At 37.9% G+C, this 20543-nt stretch overlaps 1 protein-coding gene across 8 annotated transcripts in view; it reads right to left on the bottom strand.

Annotated features, from left to right (window-relative positions):
* Positions 1-20543, bottom strand: part of LOC149012082 (LOW PSII ACCUMULATION protein (DUF1995)) — an 86853-nt gene that overhangs the window by 46149 nt on the left and 20161 nt on the right. For 5 of the 8 annotated variants that reach the window (XM_089158010.1, XM_089158009.1, XM_089158011.1 and 2 more), the window contains exon 1: positions 1764-5179. The exons of 1 other annotated variant lie outside the window; for it this stretch is intronic. In XM_089158010.1, coding sequence (XP_089014136.1) covers positions 1764-1985 — 222 coding nt within the window. In that variant the 5' untranslated portion in view covers positions 1986-5179. 2 more of the 8 variants (XM_089158012.1, XM_089158014.1) reach the window with 1 other exon arrangement.

Genomic DNA, 20543 nt, shown 5'->3' with positions numbered 1-20543 from the left:
TCTGTTTTATCTTTTGTTATTTCTGAGAATCTTAGCTAAATAACCTAGCGAAGTCTAGTTTTTATTTTTGTTGAGCAGACTTTGTATTAGATAAGAAAAATATTCAGAAAAGGCAATTTCCTAGAAAAACCCAGAAAACATGGGAAGAAAGACTCCAACCAAGGAGGGCATTCCCTCCTAACCTGTATCTCACACATAATTAGACACCCAATTACATTCTATATTAATACGTCTCCACAGGTTTCATAATTAGAACCTCTTAATTCACTGGGAAACTCCACTGGCTCCCATAGTATCTGTGTACATTGTCCATGCGCCTGTACCTAGTAGTTGACTGGTTTGCTCTTTCTGCATGCTAGAATGGAAGTTACAAAAATCAAAAGAGGGAAGAAACAGTGCTAATCCCAAGGTCCTCACAAGGTAACCTTGAGGCCCTCACAAGGTAACCTTGAGGCCTCCTTGGCTGTTAGCAAATCTATTCTTCTACTTCCTTGTTCTGTTTTTCTTTTTATTTACATTGTATCAAAACTAAGGTGTCTTCAGCATGTTTGGTTTATTACTTGGAAATCAATCTACTAAAGACTTCTTGAAGCTATATTGAGGTTTTCTTCTATTTTGGGTTAAGGGGAGGCACCTTAAACTGCAATATGGTTTGGATTACATGATGGGATAAGAAGTTAGATCAAACTTCTTCTTCAATTGGAGAATAAATTCCACAGCTTCTGAGTCCCTTCAATTGAAGGTTAGTAGTTCTCCTCTTCTTGAAATTTTTGGAATCTCAGATTGGCATAAATTGAGATACTTTGTCCAAATCCTGATTCTGCGAGTTACTCTTCTGATTTTCAGTGGATTAATTTTGTTGATATCAAAACTACTGCTATCAGTTTCTTCTTTGGATTAATTTTTGTTGATATTGAAACTGCTGCTATCGCTTTCTTTTTGTTTTCTGAACTGAAGTTGTTTGAATAACACCATACTTTCCTAAAGGCTGAAACTACAAAACTGAACCTGATGTGGTATCCTCATTGAAGGGCTGCCAACTTCCACCAATAACAGAAAATTCTAAGGTTGTTAATCATTAGAAGAGGGCAGCAAGATCACCAGACAAAGATCTCTATTACTGATGATACTAGATGGAAGACTGTTGATGCCTATATTTTAGGACAATTGTTGAATGCTATGAAAAGAAATAAGTGGATTCAGTTATACATATTGATACAGTTAGGAATTATGGGATTGCTTGAATAACTTGTATTCAGGACAAAATAATCTTCCTCACAACAGGGGAAAAAGTGCCAACATAATCAACCTCATAATCTTTGCTATATCCCTTTACAGCCAAGCAAGCTTTCAATCAAGCTAGAGAAGCATGGGTTCACCTTCACAACAAACATGCAACAACAACTAATGGCATTCTTACCTTGCGACAAATAAGATCCCAAGTTTCACTACATTCTGGAGCCAATAACTCTTCCTCAAGAGCCATCCTCTAACTAAGACTAGATATTGCCGTAACTGACTTAGGTACAGAATGAGATGCCATGGTGGTAAAACAAGAATGAAAAGAGTCAGATAGTCTAGAACATAAAATAAAATTATGCGCAGGTGTTGGGTACAAATAGAACCATAGAAGGATCATCAGAACAAGGAACATCAACGCTAGGTGTAGCTGAATCAATAGGATGAATAACATGAGATAAAGCAGGAAAAAATTCATATAAAACAGGATCACAAGAAACATCAACAGAGACAAGCAAAATTACCTCAAAACTAGGACCCATAGTTGAAGTAGACATCATAGGAGATAATGGAGGTGGAGGGGCAGCATCAACATGCGAAAGACAAACAAAAGTGAACTGAAGTAGAGGAGCCAAAAGCAATGCAGATGTTGGTGGTGCAGGTGGTCCTGAATCCAAAGGAGACTTCTGAACAATTGAAATTGGTAGACTCTCATCTAGTTCAATAGGGGGGGAAAAAGAGTCCATATATGATGTGGACTCAAGAAAGAAAATATTAACAGTGTTTGCGTATTTATTGAAAGAAGGATAATAACACCCATACCCTTTCTCAGTGCGAGAATAACCCACAAAAAAGCCCTTCAAGGATGTAGGATCTAACTTAAACTAGGATGGTGGTCACAAACAAAACTGTTGTAATGTGAGGAATTGCTCCTCTAAAGTATATTATTCACAAGACCCCAATAGGGTATTTATAGTTACAACCTAGTTAAGTCCTATACTAAGTAGGAAAAGGAAATATAAGACAAATAGAAATAAAACTCTAGACTTATTAGGAAACATAATCCTATTCAAATTAGAAAACCTCAGTCCATGTTTTCAACACTCCCCCTCAAGTTTGAGAATAGATATTTATCATGCCTAACTTGCTTATAATGTAATTGAATATCTTCGTGCTCAAGCTCTTTGTGAGTACATCAGCCTGTTGCTCGTTTGAAGTAAAAAAGGTGATATGGATCAACCCAGCCACAACCTTCTCTTTGATGAAATGTTTGTCAATCTCCACATGCTTAGTCCTATCATGTTGTACTGGGTTATGAGCTATGATGATTGCTGACTTACTATCTGAGTATAACTATATAGGAACCTCCAAATCTGTCCCAACCTCTTGAAGCAGCCCTTTAAGCCATAGTACCTCACAAATGCCTTGAGCAATTGCCCTAAACTCGGCCTCGGCACTGGACCGCGCAACCATAGCCTGTTTCTTGCTTCTCCAAGTCACAAGGTTACCTCCCACATATACACAATACCCAGAGGTAGACCTCCTATCATCTGGACATCCTGCCCAGTCTACATCTGTATATGCCTCAATCTTCAAATGTCCATGAGCTGAAATTAAAATTCCTTTCCCAAGAGTAGTCTTCAAATATCTTAAGATCCGATATACTGCATCCAAGTGTGAGGAATAGGGATCATGCATATACTGGCTAACAAGACTAACTGCAAATGTGATGCCAGGTCTAGTGTGAGATAGATAAATCAACTTTCCCACTAATTTTTGATACCTTATCTGGTTCTCCTTCCTTTGCCTTCAAGTGTAGGTTAGGCTCAATAGGAGTCTCAGCAGGCTTACATCCTAGCATTCCAGTTTCCTCAAGAAGATCCAATATATACTTCCTCTAGGATAAAGATACACCACTAGTAGAATATGCCAACTCTAAACCTAGGAAATATCTTAGTTGTCCCATATCTTTGATCTCAAATTCAGTTCCCAAAAAAGTCTTTAATGCTGAAATCTCATCCTCACTACTGTTTGTGATCACAATATCATCCACATATACTAAAAGTATAGTAGTGTGGCAAGCATCTCTTTTAATAAACAAAGTGTGATCTGCATTGCTCTGCTTATAGCCATTAGATATCATTGCCTTATGGAACCTTCCAAACCACGCTCTTGAAGATTGCTTCAACCCATATAAAGCCCTCTTTAACTTGCACACTTACCTATAAGTCTCTGTAGTAGAATACCCAGGTGGTATATCCATATATACCTCTTCTTGGAGTTCTCCATACAAAAAGGCATTCTTCACATCTAATTGTTGTAAACTCCACCCTTAATTAATTGCACATGAAATAATAGTACGAACTGTGTTCATCTTTGCAACAAGGGCAAATATCTCCTGGTAGTCAACGGCATAAGTTTGAGTGAAACCTTTGGCCATCAATCTTGCCTTGTACCTTTCAACAGTCCCATCTACATTCTACTTGATCACAAACACCTATTTGCGCCCAACAGTCTGCTTTCCTATGGGCAAAGTCACCAAGTCCCATGTTTTGTTTTTTTCAGAGCTTAAATTTTCTCATCCATAGCTTCTTTCCAGTTTGAGTGAGATAATGCCTCCTGCCAAGTGTTAGGAATAGAAGTAGAGGACAAAGAGAAAATAAAACTTTGAAATTCTGGAGATAGAGACTGATATGAAACATAATTGGAAATAGGATGTTTGGTGCAAGTTCGAGGCTGCTTTCTTAATGCAACTAGTAAGTCCAAAGTAGGATTGGAAGAAGGGTCAAAGACAGACTCACTTGGAGGAACGAATTGTTCAGGACCAGGAACCAAAGCTTTTGACTGGCTTGGTTCAGAAAGGGTCACTTGTTGCTTTTTTTTATAGGTCTTCAGAGGTCTAGTCTCCCCCTGTATATCATCCACCGGCTGTTCCTGTCTGGTCATTCCATTTTCCAAAGGAGGATCATCTGCAAGAATCTCAGGAGAAATATCGAAAGGAGGAATCAACACTGGAACCTCTTCACTAAAACTCTCCCCCTGAAGAGGTGTAGGGGAAAAATAAGGAATTTATTCCTGGAATACAACATCCTTAGAGACAAAAAAACGACGAGAACTAAGATGACAACACTTATACCCCTTCTGTATAGGCGAATAACCCAAGAAAATGCACTTTAACCCACGAGGATCTAACTTTCCATGAACATGGTAGTTCCAGACAAAGGCAACACATCCAAAAACCTTAGGTGAGACTGTAAAGACTGTTGTCCCTAAAAGAACCTCAAGGGGACAGCATTGGTTTAAGACTCGAGAAGGCATTCGGTAATTAGATATGCCGCAGTAAGAACGGCTTCACCCCAAAACCAAAGAGGCACATGCATAGAAAACATGAGGGAACATGCTACCTCAAGTAGATGTCTATTCTTGTGTTCGGCAACCCCATTTTGAGGTGGAGTGTCGACACAACTAGTTTGGTGTATGATGCCATGGTTTGCTAAGTAGGAAGGGAATGCGTCACCCAAGTACTCAATTCCGTTATCCGTACGAAGAATTTTGATTGTCGCCCCAAACTGAGTCCTAATCATATTATGAAAATTTTGAAAGCACGAGAAAGCGTCACTTTTTTGGTGACGTAAACCCATGTGGCCCTAGTACAACAGTTAATGAAGGTAACAAACCATCTATGACCAGATACAGACACAGTTCGAGAAGAACCACACACATCAGAGTGAATGACTGAAAAAGGAATTTTACTACGATTATCTGAAATAGGGTAAACATGCCTGGTCTGTTTGGCCAAAATACATGTCTCATAATAAAAACCATTCAAATTACACCTTTTAATCAGATCAGGAAATAATTTGGACATAATAGGTAAAGGAATGTGGCCAAGAAAACTATGCCACTATAATAAGGTAAAAAGTGCAAGAGAGGTGGAACTAGAGACCGTAGAAAGAGCTGATGGGGACCCATCCATTAAGTAGAGCCCCCCTTTCTGTCTACCACTGCCAATCGTAAGCCCCGTTTCCAAGTCCTAAAACACACAATAAGAAAAAAAGAAAGTTATTTTGCAGTTCATATCACGAGTAAGGCTACTAATAAATAAAAGATTAGCCAAAAACTTAGGAACATGCATGACATTAGATAAGGTAAGAGAAGGCGAACAGATAATAAATCCTTTCCCAGAGATAGGGGAGAGAGACCCATCAGCCGTTCGAACATCTTAAGCAATAGGTACAGATGAATAAGTATGAAACAAAGTAGATGAGCTTGTCATATGGTCGGTTGCCCCAGAGTCAATTACCTAGGAGGGATAAGTCAAATTGACATTGTGACAACCAAAATACCTGTGGGAAATTGTGGATCAACACAGGGAACAATGACAGATGTTATACTAGCACTGGAAGTCGGTACTGGAGAAGATGAGTTAAGTCTGGACATCAATTGGCGAAGGTGCTGGAGCTCATCCGAGGAAAGGGGTGTTGGAGTACTCAGGGTGTCAGAACTGGCTTGATTTGCAGATGTTTGATTGCTGCCCTTGATTCCATTTATACCTCCTCCACGGGAATTTGTTGGACGTCCATGCAACTTCCAACACTTGTCCTTTGTATGACACTCTTTTCCACAATACTCGCACTTTACTAAAGGGTGAAAATGACCAGAACTAGATTTATTATTGCCATAACCAGCCACCAATGCATATCTATCAGATGTTTGAGTGTGTACCATAGTTGTCCTTCGACTGTCCTCGGTATCTACCATGGCATAGGCTTGAGCCAGAGAAGGGAAAGGCTCTCTAGAAAGGATCTGTGTGCGAATTTGATCAAATTCTATATTCAATCCTGCCAAAATATCATAAACTCTTTGTTTATCTTCCCATTGTTGATAGGCAATAGCATCTTCAGCATTCTTCGGTGTAAACTTCCCATAGAAATCTAAAGTCTGGTAATATCCCCGAAGAGTGTTATAGTACTGAGAAAGAGGAAGGTCCTTCTGCTGTAACTGATTGATTTTCCGTCTAATTTCAAAGCACTGTCCATCATTGCCAACTCTGAAGTATGTATCTTTAATAACTTTCCAAATAGTTGATGCATCATGAAGGAGGAGATAACTCTCTGCTATGCTAGATTCAATGGAGTTGATGAGAAAACCCATGACCAAGCATTCATCTGTATACCACTTGGAAAGTTGCAGACCAAATGTGGAAGGTTTTGTAGAAGTCTCATCAAGATGGCCAGTAAGACCACGAGCACCAACAGCGAGGGAAACTGAACAAGACCATCTAAGATAATTTGTCCCATTAAGTTTCACAGTGGTTATCTGAAGCGGAGAAAACTCACGATCCTTATGAATGGAAGACATAGGAGACTCTGGAACTATTCAAATTTGTAAAAGATGCCCTTGCTTCTATCACGAACTGTTGTTGACTACAGAATAACTCCCACTAATTCACGTGAAAAGTATCTCCTCAGGTTACCTCCAATTGGTATATTGTTGAACCAAAGTACACCAGGAAAGACTGGAGGGACACAACCGGTCCGCTTAAATACTAGACTCCTTAGACAAAATTTTCCTAGACATGCACTTAATAACCCAATATACATTTCCAAGATATCCGAAAATAAAACAAACACATGAATATCGACTTCAAAAGAAATTTCTACAACACCTTCGTAGGATGAAAACAAAACCTTGCTCTAATATCATGTTGTAATGTGAGGAATTGCTCCTCTAAAGTGTATTATTCACTAGACCTCAATAGGGTATTTTTAGTTACAACCTAGTTAAGTCCTATACTAAGTAGGAAAAGGAAATATAAAACAAATAGAAATAAAACTCTAGACTTATTAGGAAACATAATCCTATTCTAATTAGAAAACCTCAGTCCATGTTTTCAACAAAAATACACACCCAAAATTTATAAAGCCAAAACAAATTAAGGTACAGATAGAAAAAGCAAAGCGTAAGGAATCCCACCCTTTAATACAGAAGAAGGCATGCGATTAATAAGTAGCGCAGTTAAAACAATATAAGCCGAAAAAGTTTGTGGTATTTTACACTCACAATGTAAGGAACAAGTCACTTCCATTCAATGTCTATTCTTCCGTTAGACCACTATTTTTTGTAGAGTATCCAGACAAGAGGACTGATGAATCATACCATGGACAGCCATAAAAGAATTAACGGAGGCAGAAAAATATACCTTGGCATCAACGCTATATAAAACATGAATATTATGTTAAATCGAGTCTGAATTTCAATGACAAATGCACAAAAGATGGAAAATAAGTCAAATCAATTGTGTATTAGATATAACCAAGTGACCCAAGAATAGCCATCAATGAAAGTGACTAAATACCGAAAATGCAGCTTAGATATGATTCGACAAGCCCCTCACACATTAGAGTCAACTAACTCAAAAAGGTTTATGGACCTATTATTCACTCTAGGGGAATAACTCATATGGTGGAACTTTCTAAACTAACACCATTGAGAATCTAAACTAGAAATAGATTGGGAAAAGGAATCAAGCTTCAGCGAGCTCTAAATGATGGACGTCCCAGATGGTAATGACTATCATGAGGAGACAAAGTACTTCTACAGGCAACTGAGATAGAGTCCTCAACAAGATACAACCCCCCCCCCCCTTTCTCACATCCCTGCCAATCATCTTCTTCAACATAAGATCTTAGAAAGCACAAAAGCCACAGAAAAGCATATCAAAAGGTTATAAGCTTTGGCAAGCTGACTGACAACAAGATTAAAGGGGAAATTAGAAACTACAAACATCTGAAAGAGCTAAAGAGTTAAATGGCCAAATAGTTACAATGCCACTAACTCTAGCTAATGCTCTTAGCCAATGCAAAACTAGACTCTGAAGGACAAAGAGATAGAAAATTACCTGAAACAATAGACATATGATAAGAGGCACATAAATCAATGATCCAAGGATTAGTAGAAGAAAAATATGTGTAAACATGCTCGAAACACAAGACATAGATAATCACATAAATCCTTCATAGTATGGATATGACTGATGGGGCAGGCCTTGGGGCAATTGTCGGTGGACCGCAGTTGTATCCTAAGGTCAAGTATTCGAAACAGCTTCTCAGCAAAAATTGTTACGGTAAGGTTTTGTAGAACTCCCCCCCCCCCCCAGACTCTGCTTGTGCAGAAGCCTTTGGCACCATGTTCGCTCTTTTTAGTATGGATATGAGTGACTAGGTCAACAATCTAATGCTCTATGCTATTCAATAAATATCGTACATGCATCTATAAGGCTATAATAACCCAAGACAGATCATCTGCTAGCTTACACTATGTGATGTGTTTTGTCTATCCTAAACCAGTCAAAATCAAACTAACAATGTCTCCTTTTCTGAAAATTACAGCCCCTTCCAATTTCTTCTCACCTAGACAATAAGAAGAAGAAATTGCTTTGGTAACCATATTTTTCTCTTCACCCATATCATCAAAATGAGAAAACTTAATGTCAATGGAATAGCAGAGAATAGAAATAAAAAGAGGAAGAGAGTAAGAGAAGAAGAAGGGTAGAAGCTGCCAGAAGAGAGGTTGTATTGTATCGTATTAAGGAGGATACAAGATTATAAAGGCCAAAAGTACCAAAAAGAAAGAATATAAAAGAGGAAAGGGGATCCCTTGGGATGTTGAGCTGAGATCCCAAGGGTTCTCAAGAATATTCTTTAATACGCGCCCTTAAGTTGAAGCATATAACTTGAGCATGCCCAGCTTGTTATCCCTAGAGACTAGGTGAAAATAACAGCTAGTTGTTCACCAATTTTGACATGACTAGAAGCAATAAATCGGCCTTGTATCTTTTCTCTACAAAGTGACAACCCATCTCAATAAGCTCCATCCTCTCATGAAACATAGGATTAGAAGAAATATGAATTGTAGGCTTAGTTTGAGTCCAATTTAGATTAGGACAACTTTGGAAGTTAGAATCCTAATCTGCATTTGAGTTAGTTTCCTAATTGTGTTCTATCAGTTTTTCATTATATAAATAAGACATCACAGCCATGAGGTCTTCACAACAGAAAAGTGAAGCTTCAGTTTAAATCATGGCCTCTATCTCATCTTCTTCCTCGTCTTTCTCTCTAATTCACACTAAGTAAATAATAAAGCATAGAAAAGAGAAGAAGAGGATGTAGGTTAAAGCTATGGAATTCATCCTTTAGAGCTGAACTCCCTATTATTATTCACTAAATAAAATTGGAAGAAAATAGCACAAAAACAATGAAACAAAATAAAATAGGTAGACAAAAATACCCCCAAAAGATCTCAATACTCTTGATATCGAGATACAACGTTAACACTTCTCAAGCAACATTCTTTTTATATGGATCTGTTATTCATGGGTATTTCATCCCCTCACATTGCAACACCATTCGGACCCCCTAGCTCCTTGCCATCATTTCCGCTACCTGTAGCATGCACAATCTTCATTAGAGGGATGAGTTCCAACATATTTGTCTTTGGTAGAGACATAGAGTCCCTTCTTTCTTCTTTGTATAGTTAGTTATCTTGTATTCTTTGGTACAGGCCTGAACCAGCCTTACGTCATTTTTGGAATAGGTGAATAGTAGGTTAACCAATGTCAACCCAAACCACTCAAATTCAGAAAACCTCCCTCATTCCTGCTCTTCTCTCTTCTCATCAATTGGCTCACTAGAGTATTTGTTGGACCTTATGCTGTTGTCAAAAGTTTTCCCACTTCTTATACTTCTAACAGCAGAATTCCTACAAGGCAATATAGATACAGTTTCCTTCAAACTGGCCAAACATATGGCCCTTGGCAATATTCTCTTCATCCGCTCCTTGATGTGGGTCCCACCAAGCTATTCATTCAAGTCCCTCAACATTGCCTCATTTTCTCAATTGCAGCTGAATAGTGATTTAGCCCGATAAAACTTGATTTTAACCTCCCTTGGTTGACTTCTAGATCAGTAATACAATCCACCTCAAGATCCTTCTAGCATCAGACTCCTCCATGTTCACTTCTGGATAATACCATCTGATTTCCAGCCTTTCACAAGTAACGTGAATTGGACCCTCTTCAAATTACTCTTATGCCACCATTCAAATTACATCCTCCTTACAAGGAAAATTGTCGCGATTCTGCCCTCTTTTCTAGCTACATCAGTCTCCTTACCCCCTCACCATCACCCAATCATTCCACCACTCTTCTCATCCCACACACTACCGAGTTGGCTCTTCATCTAGTGTTGCCTTCTCTTCATTGGATTCCCAGTCAGTTAGGGACCCAGGTTCTTCCAAAATTGAAGAGACCCCATCGCTGTTACTTCTCTTCTTAGAATGTTGCATCCCAGACCCCTCAATTCCCCTTTTTCATCAAACTCCACATCCACCTCTGCAAGGATAGCATGTAGAATACTACACATAGGGGCTTTGTCTTTTTCCACCAAAGACAATCTCTTATGTTTCTTTGACACCTTCTCGGCCTGCCACGTCAGTCCCACCTCCACCTGACCTTGAATATGATTTCTTTTCTCCTCCTTCAGTATTTTTGTTATTCTGTGCAGATTTATGGCCAGCAAGTTTAACCCCCAGCATATCCTCAATTGTCCAGCACCTTCCCAATGGAACAACTAACAGTTGAATGCCCAAATACCCCGCATTAAGTGAATGATGGCATCCTCCATTCATGTAGAACAGGCTAATACAACTCCAACCCCTTCTTGTTTCTTACTGTTGAAGTTTGGGCTGCTACTGTTCACGTGAACAGTAGCATAAACAGTGTTATGCCAGTATTCCTTGTTTCCTTTTTAGATATACCACTCTTTCTAACGTAGGAATCTTGCTACACAAGTTTTGGTAGTTTCTAGAAAGCATAGTTTCTATTTTCTATTAGTTACTAATTTCAGAACTTTCCTTTTTTAGTACTTTCTATTTTGGACAGATTTTAGGATTTAGTTTTACTAGAAAACTTTGTCAATAAGTGGTACTCTTTATTTTCTCTTTTAGAGGGTAAGATGGTTTGCTTCTCAAGTTGTAATCTAGACTATTGATATCTATAAATAAAAGGTTGTGATTCTAGGAGTGCTAAGCTAGAATTGCAGGCTTATGTGATTCCTATCAATTCTTCTTCTTTCTTCTTCTCTTCTCTTCTTCTTTTTTCTTCTTCTTAGTTCTTCTTGTTATTGCACTATTTTGGTTGATTAAAGTTTATTTTCTAACATGGTATCAGAGCAAGTTTAATCAGTCTAGGGATTGTTTTCTCTCTCTTGGCTGCCCAGTTTTTTTTTTTTTTTTTCCTTCTTTTTTCCTTTTTCTAATCTACGGCAGCCCCAACCTTCACTGCAGTAATTGTGAATGGCTGTCCTTCTTTGACTTTTGAAGCACCAAGTATCTATGTATTATTACTACAAAAGGCCCAGGCTTTTTGGAGATAAGTCAACCTTCAACTAAGGCTGCTACTACCTTGCTTTTTGTGCAAATATGAAGTTCGATCTGCTATATTGATGTCCTGGGATACCTCTTGATTCTTGTGAAGATATGCCCATAATTCAGATTGCAAGACCTAAGTATTGTCTTTTATTGTTTGTGCTATAAGTTCTACTGCAAGTCATATACTAGTACCCCTGTTTCATTGAATTCTCTATTCCGAAAAATTCTGCTGCTACCGTATTGCTTTACTACTACTTCCTTTGTTTATTTCAGAATCAAGTTTAGCCTTCTTTTTATCTAATACTTCTACAAAGACCTAGATGACTACTTTTCGTTCATATCAAGATCTGTTAGAGTTTCAAATCTAGCGGAAGTTTGCTGCTATGGTCTAAGGTACAACGAAAGATGTCTATTTTCTTCTCAAGATCAGACTGCACTGGCGAGGACCTCTGGGATGTTTTTTTATTAACTACAAATTTAATCCAATTTTCACTTACAGTGGTTGTTGTTTTTTACTTTTTCGTAAACATGTCTGATATTATCTGCTACTACAACAACTGTTATTGCACTTATTCTGAGGTATTCTCTGCCTTGTTGGTCTGATTCTACTCAATTTCTAAGTATTATCATCAGTGCCACTGCTAAATATTATAGTGGATTGCTGCAACAACTACTGCAATTCCGAGATTCCAAGCTGGTTCAGTAATTTTCTCCTGATTTAATTTGCTCCTGCCCTATTTAAGGGTTAGTGGTGGTCCATAAATTTTTTTTTTCCCTAGTGGACAAAGTGTGAGACGATTTACTGCTGCTTGATCAGCTTTATGGCTGCTACTTTTCCTTCTTGGATTTCTTTTGTGCTTATACCTACCTTTACCTATATTGTCCTTTACCTAACTACTTGGTCCGTAACCCATACTACCTTGCCTACTTGGTCCGCAGTAACCTATATTGTCTTTTACCTTACCTACTTGGTCTGTAGTAACCCATACTGTCTTTTACCTTACCTACTTGATCCACAATAACCCATACTGTCTTTTACCTACCTGCTGAAAAACACAATGTTGGTAGAATGGCTTTATGTGATCAGTGTGATCTTAAGCCCCTCAATATATATTAAAGTGGAAAGAAAACTGTTACATAAATACCCTCACTTGGTAACAAGAAATAGAAATTTACATGGACACAAACTCTAATAAACTTGAACTCCTAGTAGAACTCAACCAACACTCCCCCTCAAGTTGAGGCATAAACATTAGTCATGCCCAACTTGCCCACAATAGGAAGGAAATCTCCTTCTTTCAAACCCTTAGTGAAAATATCTGCCACTTGGTCTCCAGACCTCATAAAAGCCATGCAGATAAGCCCTTGTTCCGACTTTCCTTAGACAAAAAACCTGTCAATTTCAACGTGCTTAGTTCAATTATGTTGCACCGGATTATTAGCAATACTAATAGCAACCTTGTTGTCACAATATAGCATCATAGGGCTTGGAACTTGGACTCCAATATCTTATAGCAAGCCTTTCAACCATAGTAGCTCGCAAACTCCACGAACTATAGCTCTATATTCAGCTTTGGTACTAGATAAAGCTACCACATTTTGTTTCTTACTTCTCCAAGTAACTAGATTACCTCCAACTAAGTACAATAACCTGAAATTGACTTCCTTTCTGGAGATCTAGCCTAGTCTGCATCAGCCTATGCTTCTACTCTTAGATTATCAGTGGGTGACAAAAGTATTCATTTTCCAAGAGTTCCCTTCAAATACTGTAATATTCTGGTAACAGCCTTCATATAAGCTAAATATGGATCATGCATGAATTGGCTCACTATCCCCAAGGCATAAGCGATGCATGGCCTGGTGTGGGACAAGTAAATAAGCTTCCCTACCAGCCTTTGGTATCTTCTATTGTCCACTGGCTCTCCCTCTTTTTCTTTAAGTTCAGCTCCAGCTTCAATAGAGGTATCAACTGCTTTACACCCCAACATTCCCGCTTTTGATAATAAATCTAGGACATACTTTACCCTTCTTTCATCGAGCCACCTCAATCCCTAAGAAGTACTATAACTTCTTTAGATCTTTTAATCTCAAACTCTCTGCCAAGAAAGTCCTTCAACCTTTGAATTTCTTCACTATCATTCCTTATGATGACAATATCGTCCACATAAACAATAAGAAGAAAGATGTTAGCACCTGACTTCTTGACAAATAGTGTATGATCAACATTGCTTTGTTTGTACTCAATAGAAGTCATTGCCTTCAGGAGGCGTCCAAACCAGCATCTAGGAGAATGTTTTAACCCATAAATTTACCTTTTCAACCGACAAACTTTCCCTGCAATATTGTCATCAAAGAAACCATGTGGGATTTCCATATAAACTTCTTCCTCTAACTCCCCATATAAGAAGGCATTCTTTATGTCTAGTTGGTGCAAGTTCCAATCTCTGGTTCACACTATAGACAACAGATTTTAACAGTGTTCAGTTTCGCAACAGGGGCAAAAGTCTCCTGATAATCAATCGCATAAGTAGATCTGTAAATGGATAGCCGAAATATGCCTTCGAATTCGCATTCGTATTCTTTTAAGGGTGTTCATATCCAGACTTTTTCTTACCATAAAATATTTGTATCCATCCGCTAAGCAACCGGATTCGGATTCGGGTAATTGCTTATCAAATCGGATAATATCCGGATGGAGTAAAGTATTTAACATTTTTTCCCTGAAAATGGATGATAATCGGATTCAAAAACTGGTAATCGAAAATCAGAAATTATCCAGTTAGAGTAAAGTATTAAATACTTTTCTGTAAAAAAGGGGTTAATTATCGGATTCGGAAACCGGTAATCAGTAAATCGAAAAATGGAAATCGAAATAAAAAATTAAAAAAATGACAATCACCAATCAATAATCGGATAATTTATTGGATCGGATATCAAATTTCCGATAAAGTTCCAGATTCTAATTCGGATGCCTTCACTAAATTTCTACCGGATTCGGATTCGGATTCAGATAGTTGTTTTGCTAATTGGATTCGGATTCAGATTTGGATACTGGTGTATCCAAGACGAATTCGATCCGTTTACAAGTCTACCCATAGGTCTGGGTAAACCCCTTTGCAACTAGTCTAGCCTTCAACTTGTTGATTGATCCATCCATATTTTGTTTAACCACAAACACCCATTTGCAGCCCACTGCTTTTTTTCCTAAAGGAAATGTAACCAGTTCCCAAGTATCATTTTTCTTCATTGCCTAATTTCCTTTACCATAGCTGTCTTCCATCTCTTATTAGCTAGCATAGGCTTCCCGCCAACTTTTTGGAACACATATAGATAATATAGAGGATATAAAAGCACGGCAAAGGTCAAACAAAGAATCATACGAGACATGTTTAGCTATAGGATGCTGAGTACAAGATCTAACTCCTTTTCTAATAGCAATAAGAAGATCAGAAGAAGATACCTCAAGGGGAACAGTAGAATCTGATTCTGGAGCAAGAGATTGAAGTGGTAACGTGTCACCTTTCTCCACCTGCTTTAGCCGATTGTAATTCTTCCTCTAATAAGTCTGCACCTCCTTATTCTGGTCAATCTTGTTTTGAAATACCTCATAGTGTGCCTCCCAAAAGTGATCTCCCCCTAAACAAGTTCTTCACATGGTTCAGAAAATGAAGGGGGGATTAGAGTCCTCAGGTATACTGGATGAAGTCTCCCCCAGGTCAAGAAACACTTCCTGAACTCCTAAGTTTTGTTGTGGTGGTGTGATAGAAAGGTCTAGAGTTGAAAATAGCACCTCTCCTTTAGGACTCTCCTCCTGGAGAGGTGTATAGTAAGGGCAAGCTCATTAAAAATGACATCCATGGAGACAATGGTTTTCCTGGAAGGAGGATGATAACATTTGTACCCTTTATGAGTAGCAGAATACCCTAGAAAAATGCAGCGTAGGCCACGGGGAGCCAACTTAGTTTGATGGGCTATGATTCTGGCATAATAGACACATCCAAAAACCTTTGGAGGAATAATAAAAGAAGAGGTTCCCTGGAGAAGCTCGTTAGGACATTTAAAACCAAGTATCCTATTGGGCATCCTATTCATAAGGTAAGATGCCGTAAGCATAGCATCACTCCAGTATTGGTCAGGGACATTCATAGCAATCATAAGTGAACGGGCTATCTCTAAAAGATGCCGATTCTTCCTTTCGACAACCCCATTTTGGGCAGTGGTATCAACATAACTAGTATGGTGTATTATGCCAGAGTCAGAGAGATATCTCTAAAATTCACCATCAATATACCTTGTGCCATTGTCACTGCGAAGGATCTTCATAGTGGCATTGAACTGAGCCTTGATCATATTATGAAAATCACGAAAACTTCGAAAAACCTCATTTTTTTTGTTTTAAAAGATAAAACCATGTAGAACGAGAGTGACAATCAATAAAAGTAACAAAGTACCTATGGCCAGTAGTAAACACACATCGGCAAGGGCCCCAACACATCAGTATGAATTAGTCCAAAAGGAATAGATTTTCTATTATGAAGCAAAGGTAAATAAGTAGAACGAGTCTGCTTCACAAAAATGCAGGCTTCACTAAAAAATTCATCCTTTTTACAAGAAGAAACTAAATCGGGAAATACTTTCTTAAGAGTTCCTAGAAGGGGGTGACCTAGCCTATGGTGCCACTGCTGAAGGTCTGATATCATCGAATGGACCTAATTAGGAGATGCAATTAGAGTAGAAGTAGATCCTCCATCAGTAGTTGCCATGTTGAAAAAATTGGATGCAGTTCTTCAGTCGTCACCCTTCAACAATAACTGAGACATCGTAGAATGTAATAACCAAACCATGATTCAAAATGTGCATATAAGAAACACCATGTTTCTTTCTTTCTTTCTTCAAAAACACCATGTTTCTTTCTTTCTTTCGAAACACCATGTTTCTTTCTTTCTTTCTTCTTCTTCTTCTTTTTCCTTTTTTTTTGGAAAATTACAAATAAGTCCCTGACAAATCTGAATTTACAATTAGGTCCCTAAAACTTTGCAAATTTATACAAAAGTCCCAGAAACTTTGTAAATTTGCAAATAGGTCCCTAAAAATTTATAAATTTGCAATTAAGCCCCTAAAACTATGAAAATTTACACGAGTCCCTGAAAATATGCACATTTACCAAAATATCCCTAAAAGAAGGTAAATTTACAAACTAAACTCCTCGAACAACGTATTTGTGTTTGTTCGTGGCGCTAATCAAATCGCAGGGAGGAGAAAACCAGAGTTTGGTTCAATTAAAGGCAGGAGCAGCGGCGGAAAAAGCAGAGGAAGGTGGAGGAAATAACTCATTGTATTGCAAGAGCAGCAGTAGTGCAGCAAAGCAGGAGCAGCTTCTTCTCTTTTGCTTTCTTTTTTTTTTTTTTTTCTGTTATTGTTCTTCCCGAATCGGCTCGAGGCAGAACTGAAAAACTGCCAGCAATAAGGCAGGAGCAGCTTCTTCTCTTCTTTCCTATTTTTTTGTTCTTGTTCTTCCTGATTCGGCTCAAGGCAGAACTGAAGAACTTCCAGAAAAGAAGGCGGAACTGAAGAATTGCAATGGGTTTGAAAAGTCAGAGAATTGCGATAGTTTGCGATGGGTTTTTTGAAAGAGAAAATCAGAAGGAGGTAGGTCGTCGTCAGTGAGAGAGATTTTTGCTTCATTTTTTTTCTTTCCCTAATCGAACTTAGGCTCTAATGCCATGGTGAGAAACTTAATGTATTCAGTGTGATCTCAAGCCCTCTATTTATAATAAAGTGGAAACAATACTATTACATAAATGCCCTTACTTGGGTAACAACAAATAGAAATTTACATGAACACAAAATCTAATAAAGTTGAACTCCTAGTAGAACTCAACCAACTAGGGGTGTCAATTTGCAGCCCCCACCGTTAAAACTGAACCAAACGGGCCCGTTATAGCCCGAACCTTAATGAGCTGTGTTTGGGCTGAGGGTGGCAGAACCCACACCAACCCGAACCCGAACCGCAACCCGTTATAACCCGTTTTACGAACCGTTATATAATTTAACATTAAATATTATTTGAATCATCATATTACCACTAGGTAGTTGGTATAGACTATCAAAAAAATTGAACATGAATTCAAAGATCAAATAGTCATTGTACTACTTATAAGAGACAATTAGAAGAATTAAGTATGAATGTCCAATTGAATGTGCAAAGTTTGTTTAAATTAAGTAAATATTTATCAAGTATGAAAATGTTGATTAAGTATAATTATATTTATTAAGAGGTATTTCTTTTGCATATCAACTAAGTACCAACCCAAAAAAGAGACGAATTTCATAGAAAAAAAAAAATCAACATTCTCACAAAACAAGAACCCAATTTCAAGACAATCAATCATAGCACAAGTTAGAATTTAAAAGGGTTTTTGGTTTGAAGATTTGTTTTAGGACTATCCAGTAGAGCCTAAGGAATGAACTTGCAGTTTCTATGTTACTACTTATTATTTGAGTTATTGATTTCTATAAGGTGGGTGGGATTTCTACAACATGGAATGACTTTTCATTTTTTAATGAAAATTGATCAATAGTAATTTTATTTTTCATTGAATTTTGGCTCTTATTATAGGATGCTCGACTATTTATTTTTATTCTTTTTCTTGCATACCATAAATTTTTAGCCCAAACCGTTAGTCAACCCGAGTATAGACCGTTAGCCCAAACCGTTAGTTAGCCCAAACCCAAACCGCACCAAACCGAAACCGGCCCGAAACCGTTATTTTGCTAACGGGCCGTGTTTGGGCTGAGTGTTTTTTTGCCCGAAACCGTTAAGCCCAACCCCAAACTGCACTGTTGACATCCCTACAACCAACACTACCTACTTGGTTTGTAGTAATCCATACTACCTTACCTACTTGGTCCACAGGAACCTATACTGTCTTTTATCTACCTACTTAGTCCACAGTAATCAATATTGCCTTTTACCTACCTATACTTTACCTACTATTTGCCTTCTTGCAAAGTATTTATATGGATAGTGGAGTTGCAATTTTGAAGATTTAGTGTGGATATTTCTCCTACTACCAGCATTATAGGGATAGTGTCTTTGATCCTGCTATACTTATGGACTCTGTTCATCTTCAACATCATCAATTGTTCCCATTATTGGATGGTTCTTCCGACATGAAGAATTAAAGTTTTTTTTAAGTTGGTGTTGATTATCTCTGAGGTGAAGTTTTCTCAGTATTTATCGACATCTGCTATTGCTACACGATTCAAGATCAGTGCTACCTTTCAAGTTTATTCTTATTATGCAAGCTGAAGTTTTCTTTGTATATACTCCAGCTTGAGGGGGAGTGTTGAAGTTTGGGTTGTTACCGTTCACGTGAACAGTCACGTGAAGTCGTGAACAATGTTATGCCATTATTCCTTGTTTCCATTTTAGATATGCTACTATTTCTAATGTAGGAATCTTGCTACACAAGTTTTGGTAGTTTCTAGAAAGCATAGTTTATATTTTCTATTAGTTACTAATTTCAAAACTTTCGTTTTTCAGTACTTTCTATTTTGGACAGATTTTAGGAGTTAGTTTTACTAGAAAATTCTGTCCATAAGTTATACTCTTTATTTCCTTTTTTAGAGGGCAAGATGGCTTGCTTCTCAAGTTGTAATCTAGACTATTGATATCTATAAATAAGAGGCTGTGATTCTAGGAGTGCTAAGCTAGAATCGCAACTAGAATCACAGGCTTATGTGATTCCTATCAATTCTTCTTCTTTCTTCTTCTCTTCTCTTCTTCTTTTATTCTTCTTCTTAGTTCTTGTTATTGCACTATTTTGGTTCATTAAAGTTTATTTTCTAACACTTTAGATTGAAATAGAATCAGGTAAGCTTGGATACTCCCACTTCAACAAATCCAAGCGTAAGATAATCACCCCATGAATTTGTTGGTAATTCACAGCCCAAGATGGATTTTGATGTTGATTGAATAAAGCTTTGCTTTGAGTTCTTCTACTCTCTTGTCCATATTTTAATGAAGAAGGCTAGGGCCTTGCTGTGAGGACTAAACACCTATGGCTGAAGGATCCTTGCTGTTAAGGGGTCCATCTACCCTTTCTACTTTCGATTCTTCTTTTCTCCTATTAGTTCTCCTCTCAAGTCTCAACAGGACCACTCTGCGCCTGAGGCTGTTGAAGCTGCCAAAACCATTCAAAAAGAACATCAGAGGCTGATGTGACCTCCTTTCTTCATTGAATTTGTTGTTGTTCATCTCCAGACCACCAACCCATGTATTAATGCTACTATTGATTTTCTCCATTTGAGCAGGCTTGGCTGCTATTCTAAATTGCTGCTAGAACCTACATGGGGCTAATTAATTGTCACATCCCCCCAGCCAGTACCCTATCTGGAATACCCGGAGATGTGATCCACAGTCCCGAAGATCAAGTTTAGGGCAATCACATACTCACATAGCACAATAATATAATCAAGAGCAAGAACAAATCATTGTATTAAAGTAAATTAAGAAACAATCCAGAAGAGATCTCAAAAGTATCACAAAAGAATATCAGAGTGTGGAATAAAAGATACCAATCAAAAATATAACTGTAGAGTATAGTGGAAAATAACTCTACGGACCAATGCGGAAGGTAGATCAAATCTAATGTATTACGACTGAAAGAAATAAAGGAAACTAAAAACCGTTCTAAAACTAAACATAAAGAGGAATGCTTCGAGATCCAGCTAATCTTAGTATGCACCGTCATCATACAAGTATGCTTCACCATGATGCTCGTAGTCGTCAGTATCTTGAAAACCATACGAGTCACACGTCGTGGCCTCGTAGTTTGGAATCTCGCAGTCATCAATACTTACAACACAATCTA

This window comes from Hakea prostrata, chromosome 6 (genome assembly GCF_041222555.1).
Source record: "Hakea prostrata isolate BN-2017 chromosome 6, UWA_Hpros_2, whole genome shotgun sequence".
Taxonomy (NCBI): domain Eukaryota; kingdom Viridiplantae; phylum Streptophyta; class Magnoliopsida; order Proteales; family Proteaceae; genus Hakea; species Hakea prostrata.
Note: the sequence above shows the minus strand (reverse complement) of the source record. Positions and strands in the feature narration are given on the sequence as shown.